General features: G+C 56.9%; 1 protein-coding gene across 2 annotated transcripts in view; it reads right to left on the reverse strand.

Moving 5' to 3' along the window:
- The window catches only part of LOC140410118 (SWI/SNF-related matrix-associated actin-dependent regulator of chromatin subfamily B member 1-like), an 81,426-nt gene extending 74,549 nt beyond the window's left edge, over positions 1-6,877 (reverse strand). Inside the window, exon 1 of one of the 2 annotated variants that reach the window (XM_072498061.1) lies at positions 6,549-6,877. In XM_072498061.1, coding sequence (XP_072354162.1) covers positions 6,549-6,632 — 84 coding nt within the window. In that variant the 5' untranslated portion in view covers positions 6,633-6,877. The remainder of the gene's footprint in view (positions 1-6,548) is intronic. The other variant, XM_072498060.1, reaches the window with a different exon arrangement.
- Positions 6,878-7,154: the final 277 nt, after the last annotated feature.

A 7,154-nucleotide genomic window follows, 5' to 3' on the forward strand; every position in this document is an offset into this window, starting at 1 on the left:
CACTGTCAGAGGGTCAGTACTGAGGGAGTGCCGCACTGTCAGAGGGTCAGTACTGAGGGAGCGCTGCACTGTCAGAGGGACAGTACTGAGGGAGTGCTGCACTGTCAGAGGGTCAGTACTGAGGGGGTGCTGCACTGTCAGAGGGTCAGTACTGAAGGAGTGCCGCACTGTCAGAGGGTCAGTACTGAGGGAGTACTGCACTGTCAGAGGGTCAGTGCTGAGGGAATGCTGTACTGTCAGAGGGTCAGTACTGAGGGAGTGCTGCACTGTCAGAGGGTCAGTACTGAGGGAGTGCTGCACTGTCAGAGGGTCAGTACTGAGGGAGTGCCGCACTGTCAGAGGGTCAGTACTGAGGGAGTGCCGCACTGTCAGAGGATCAGTACTGAGGGAGTGCTGCACTGTCAGAGGGTCAGTACTGAGGGAGTGCCGCACTGTCAGAGGGTCAGTATTGAGGGAGTGTTGCGCTGTCAGAGGGTCAGTACTGAGGGAGTGCTGCACTGTCAGAGGGTCAGTACTGAGGGAGTGCTGCACTGTCACAGGGTCAGTACTGAGGGAGTGCTGCACTGTCACAGGGTCAGTACTGAGGGAGTGCCGCACTGTCAGAGGGTCAGTGCTGAGGGAGTGCTGCACTGTCAGAGGGTCAGTGCTGAGGGAGTGCCGCACTGTCAGAGGGTCAGTACTGAGGGAGTGCTGCACTGTCAGAGGGTCAGTACTGAGAGAGTGACGCACAGTCAGAGGGTCAGTACTGATGGAGCGCTGCACTGTCAGAGAGTCAGTACTGAGGGAGTGCCGCACTGTCAGAGGGTCAGTACTGAGGGAGTGCTGCACTGTCAGAGGGTCAGTACTGAGGGAGTGCCGCACTGTCAGAGGGTCAGCACTGAGGGGGTGCTGCACTGTCAGAGGGTCAGTACTGAGGGAATTCTGCTCTGTCTTGTGCGTGTGTGTCGCGGGGTGTTGGGGGTGCATACCGTTAACTTATGTCTTGTTGTCTGACAATACAGGATGAACCAAATCACAGCAAATAGGCATGATTGACGCACAGTCAGAGGGTCAGTACTGATGGAGCGCTGCACTGTCAGAGGGTCAGTACTGAGGGAGTGCCGCACTGTCAGAGGGTCAGTGCTGAGGGAATGCTGCACTGTCAGAGGGTCATTACTGAGGGATTGTTGCACTGTCAGAGGTTCAGTACTGAGGGAGTGCGGCACTGTCAGAGGTTCAGCACTGAGGGAGTGCCGCACTGTCAGAGGGTCAGTACTGAGGGATTGTTGCACTGTCAGAGGGTCAGTACCGAGGGAGCGCCGCACTGTCAGAGGGTCAGTACTGAGGGAGTGCTGCACTGTCAGAGGGTCAGTACTGAGGGAGTGCAGCACTGTCTGAGGGTCAGTACTGAGGGAGTGCCGCACTGTCAGAGGGTCAGTACTGAGGGAGTGCCGCACTGTCAGAGGGTCAGTACTGAGGGAGTGCCGCACTGTCAGAGGGTCAGTACTGAGGGAGTGCCGCACTGTCAGAGGGTCAGTACTGAGGGAGTGCCGCACTGTCAGAGGGTCAGTACTGAGGGAGTGCCGCACTGTCAGAGGGTCAGTACTGAGGGAGTGCCGCACTGTCAGAGGGTCAGTACTGAGGGAGTGCCGCACTGTCAGAGGGTCAGTACTGAGGGAGTGCCGCACTGTCAGAGGGTCAGTACTGAGGGAGTGCCGCACTGTCAGAGGGTCAGTACTGAGGGAGTGCCGCACTGTCAGAGGGTCAGTACTGAGGGAGTGCCGCACTGTCAGAGGGTCAGTACTGAGGGAGTGCCGCACTGTCAGAGGGTCAGTACTGAGGGAGTGCCGCACTGTCAGAGGGTCAGTACTGAGGGAGTGCCGCACTGTCAGAGGGTCAGTACTGAGGGAGTGCCGCACTGTCAGAGGGTCAGTACTGAGGGAGTGCCGCACTGTCAGAGGGTCAGTACTGAGGGAGTGCCGCACTGTCAGAGGGTCAGTACTGAGGGAGTGCCGCACTGTCAGAGGGTCAGTACTGAGGGAGTGCCGCACTGTCAGAGGGTCAGTACTGAGGGAGTGCCGCACTGTCAGAGGGTCAGTACTGAGGGAGTGCCGCACTGTCAGAGGGTCAGTACTGAGGGAGCGCTGCACTGTCAGAGGGTCAGTACTGAGGGAGTGCTGCACTGTCAGAGGGTCAGTACTGAGGGAGTGCTGCACTGTCAGAGGGTCAGTACTGAGGGAGTGCTGCACTGTCAGAGGGTCAGTACTGAGGGAGTGCTACACTGTCAGAGGGTCAGTACTGAGGGAGAGCTGGGCTGTCAGATGGTCAGTACTGAGGGACTGCTGCACTGTCAGAGGGTCAGTACTGAGGGAGTGCTGCACTGTCAGAGGGTCAGTACTGAGAGAGAGCTGCACTGTCAGAGGGTCAGTACTGAGGGAGCGCCGCACTGTCAGAGGGTCAGTACTGAGGGAGTGCTGCACTGTCAGAGGTTCAGTACTGCGGGAGTGCTGCACTGTCAGAGGGTCAGTACTGAGGGAGTGCTGCACTGTCAGAGGTTCAGTACTGAGGGAGTGCCGCACTGTCAGAGGGTCATTACTGAGGGATTGTTGCACTGTCAGAGGGTCAGTACCGAGGGAGCGCCGCACTGTCAGAGGGTCAGTACTGAGGGAGTGCTGCACTGTCAGAGGGTCAGTACTGAGGGAGTGCGGCACTGTCAGAGGTTCAGTACTGAGGGAGTGCCGCACTGTCAGAGGGTCAGTACTGAGGGATTGTTGCACTGTCAGAGGGTCAGTACCGAGGGAGCGCCGCACTGTCAGAGGGTCAGTACTGAGGGAGTGCTGCACTGTCAGAGGGTCAGTACTGAGGGAGTGCTGCACTGTCTGAGGGTCAGTACTGAGGGAGTGCCGCACTGTCAGAGGGTCAGTACTGAGGGAGTGCCGCACTGTCAGAGGGTCAGTACTGAGGGAGTGCCGCACTGTCAGAGGGTCAGTACTGAGGGAGTGCCGCACTGTCAGAGGGTCAGTACTGAGGGAGTGCCGCACTGTCAGAGGGTCAGTACTGAGGGAGTGCCGCACTGTCAGAGGGTCAGTACTGAGGGAGTGCCGCACTGTCAGAGGGTCAGTACTGAGGGAGTGCCGCACTGTCAGAGGGTCAGTACTGAGGGAGTGCTGCACTGTCAGAGGGTCAGTACTGAGGGAGAGCTGCACTGTCAGAGGGTCAGTACTGAGGGAGAGCTGGGCTGTCAGATGGTCAGTACTGAGGGACTGCTGCACTGTCAGAGGGTCAGTACTGAGGGAGTGCTGCACTGTCAGAGGGTCAGTACTGAGGGAGAGCTGCACTGTCAGAGGGTCAGTACTGAGGGAGCGCCGCACTGTCAAAGGGTCAGTACTGAGGGAGTGCTGCACTGTCAGAGGTTCAGTACTGCGGGAGTGCTGCACTGTCAGAGGGTCAGTACTGAGGGACTGCTGCACTGTCAGAGGTTCAGTACTGAGGGAGTGCCGCACTGTCAGAGGGTCATTACTGAGGGATTGTTGCACTGTCAGAGGGTCAGTACCGAGGGAGCGCCGCACTGTCAGAGGGTCAGTACTGAGGGAGTGCTGCACTGTCAGAGGGTCAGTACTGAGGGAGTGCGGCACTGTCAGGGGGTCAGTACTGAGGGAGTGCTGCACTGTCAGAGGGTCAGTACTGAGGGAGTGCTGCACTGTCAGAGGGTCAGTACTGAGAGAATGCTGCACTGTCAGTGGGTCAGTACTGAGGGAGTGCTGCACTGTCAGAGGGTCAGTACTGAGGGAGTGCTGCACTGTCAGAGGGTCAGTACTGAGGGAGTGCTGCACTGTCAGAGGGTCAGTACTGAGAGAATGCTGCACTGTCAGAGGGTCAGTACTGAGGGAGTGCTGCACTGTCAGAGGGTCAGTACTGAGGGAGTGCCGCACTGTCAGAGGGTCAGTACTGAGGGAGCGCTGCACTGTCAGAGGGACAGTACTGAGGGAGTGCTGCACTGTCAGAGGGTCAGTACTGAGGGAGTACTGCACTGTCAGAGGGTCAGTGCTGAGGGAATGCTGCACTGTCAGAGGGTCAGTACTGAGGGAGTGCTGCACTGTCAGAGGGTAAGTACTGAGGGAGTGCTGCACTGTCAGAGGGTCAGTACTGAGGGAGTGCCGCACTGTCAGAGGGTCAGTACTGAGGGAGTGCCGCACTGTCAGAGGATCAGTACTGAGGGAGTGCTGCACTGTCAGAGGGTCAGTACTGAGGGAGTGCCGCACTGTCAGAGGGTCAGTATTGAGGGAGTGTTGCGCTGTCAGAGGGTCAGTACTGAGGGAGTGCTGCACTGTCAGAGGGTCAGTACTGAGGGAGTGCTGCACTGTCACAGGGTCAGTACTGAGGGAGTGCTGCACTGTCACAGGGTCAGTACTGAGGGAGTGCCGCACTGTCAGAGGGTCAGTGCTGAGGGAGTGCTGCACTGTCAGAGGGTCAGTGCTGAGGGAGTGCCGCACTGTCAGAGGGTCAGTACTGAGGGAGTGCTGCACTGTCAGAGGGTCAGTACTGAGAGAGTGACGCACAGTCAGAGGGTCAGTACTGATGGAGCGCTGCACTGTCAGAGAGTCAGTACTGAGGGAGTGCCGCACTGTCAGAGGGTCAGTACTGAGGGAGTGCTGCACTGTCAGAGGGTCAGTACTGAGGGAGTGCCGCACTGTCAGAGGGTCAGCACTGAGGGGGTGCTGCACTGTCAGAGGGTCAGTACTGAGGGAATTCTGCTCTGTCTTGTGCGTGTGTGTCGCGGGGTGTTGGGGGTGCATACCGTTAACTTATGTCTTGTTGTCTGACAATACAGGATGAACCAAATCACAGCAAATAGGCATGATTGACGCACAGTCAGAGGGTCAGTACTGATGGAGCGCTGCACTGTCAGAGGGTCAGTACTGAGGGAGTGCCGCACTGTCAGAGGGTCAGTGCTGAGGGAATGCTGCACTGTCAGAGGGTCAGTACTGAGGGAGTGCTGCACTGTCACAGGGTCAGTACTGAGGGAGTGCCGCACTGTCAGAGGGTCAGTACTGAGGGAGTGCTGCACTGTCACAGGGTCAGTACTGAGGGAGTGCCGCACTGTCAGAGGGTCAGTGCTGAGGGAGTGCTGCACTGTCAGAGGGTCAGTGCTGAGGGAGTGCCGCACTGTCAGAGGGTCAGTACTGAGGGAGTGCCGCACTGTCAGAGGGTCAGTGCTGAGGGAATGCTGCACTGTCAGAGGGTCAGTACTGAGGGAGTGCCGCACTGTCAGAGGGTCAGTACTGAGGGAGTGCCGCACTGTCAGAGGGTCAGTGCTGAGGGAGTGCTGCACTGTCAGAGGGTCAGTGCTGAGGGAGTGCCGCACTGTCAGAGGGTCAGTGCTGAGGGAATGCCGCACTGTCAGAGGGTCAGTGCTGAGGGAGTGCTGCACTGTCAGAGGGTCAGTGCTGAGGGAGTGCCGCACTGTCAGAGGGTCAGTACTGAGGGAGTGCCGCACTGTCAGAGGGTCAGTGCTGAGGGAGAGCTGCACTGTCAGAGGGTCAGTACTGAGGGAGTGCTGCACTGTCAGAGGGTCAGTACTGAGGGAGTGCTGCACTGTCAGAATGTCAGTACTGAGGGAGTGCTGCACTGTCAGAGGGTCAGTACTGAGGGAATGCTGCTCTGTCTTGTGCGTGTGTGTCGCGGGGTGTTGGGGGTGCATACCGTTAACTTATGTCTTGTTGTCTGACAATACAGGATGAACCAAATCACAGCAAATAGGCATGATTGTCTGCAAACTGCTGTGAGGATGTTTGTGAAAGGCGCTATATAGATGCAATTCTTCCCTTTTCGCAGTGACAATTCTCGGACACACAGCCCGGTATAGTGGGCAACGATTTGCTGCGGCATTTCCTGAAGTCTCACAGGCAGACAGACAGGAATATCCCCCCCCCCCTCCCCCCTCCACCCACCCACCATATCTTCCCTAACTCTTGTTAATCTGACGACAAGGGACAGACGGGCACAGACAGGTCAGGCATTGAGCTGGCAATGGAACAGTGTCAACTCCACAGTGGGCAAGGCAGGGAGACATTCAGGCGCACGCGAGGGCGGAACAGGGGAGGACAAAGCAAGAATGTGCAAATGAATGTTGTTGGTTTTTTTTTCTCTTTCCTTGCCGTGTTCAACGCTACCTTCCCGAGGACAGATAATCCTGGAGGAGGGGGCTGAACAGACACCCCGGCCGGCTGCACAACACAAATGCAAGAAGGAAACATTCAACCCAACTCCCCCCACTGCCCGACGAGCCTGGATTTCACCCCAACCCTGCTTCCCCGGCCATATCCTGCCACCCTCGCACCATTCCTGCAGATCCCACATTTCAAACACACACGAAACGGAAACAGCATTCGTTCGTGGCAGAAACAAACAAAGGCGGCAGGTTAATCATTGTTTGCGTGCGTTTGCCCCGTTCATTATTAAAAGACAGATCCATTGAATTATTTGGTGTTGGTGATAAGGAGCCTCCCCTTCTCTCTCTCTCTCTCTCGCTGTCTGTGAGAGGCTGTGTCAGAATCTGTGGACCTTACCTCTGATCCAATCATGAACCATTCGCTGGCCTGTTCCAGTTGAAATTTCACCGGTTTCAAACCAAATGTTTTGCTCGCAGCCATTTGAATAGGAGAAAGAGAGAGAGAGAAAGGGAGAGAGAGAGCAAGAGAGAGAGAGAGAAAGACAGCAAAAGAGGGGGTAGAAGGAGAGGGGGGAAACAGGAGAGGGGGGGGTGAAACAGAGCAGTAAACGCAGGCTGAATCTTAATGAAAACCATCCACACGTACAGCAAGGGAGCAGACAGCCAATTGCAAGACAGTCTGGAAAATAAACAGGACCAGGGAATCCGGCAGGAGGAATATGGAACAGCCATTCCTCACGCACCTCGCCACCCCTTCAGACTGAGAACTGGGCTGTCGGATCACGGCAGCACATTCCATTGGGATAGCTTCGCAGTCAAAAGGTGCTGTGATTCAGCCACTGTTGGGAAGATCAGTACTGAGGGAGTGCCGCACTGTCAGAGGGTCAGTACTGAGGGAGTGCTGCACTGTCAGAGGGTCAGTACTGAGGGAGTGCCGCACTGTCAGAGGGTCAGTACTGAGGGAGTGTTGCACTGTCAGAGGGTCAGTACTGAGGGAGTGCCG

This window comes from Scyliorhinus torazame, chromosome 4 (assembly GCF_047496885.1).
Source record: "Scyliorhinus torazame isolate Kashiwa2021f chromosome 4, sScyTor2.1, whole genome shotgun sequence".
Lineage (NCBI taxonomy): Eukaryota > Metazoa > Chordata > Chondrichthyes > Carcharhiniformes > Scyliorhinidae > Scyliorhinus > Scyliorhinus torazame.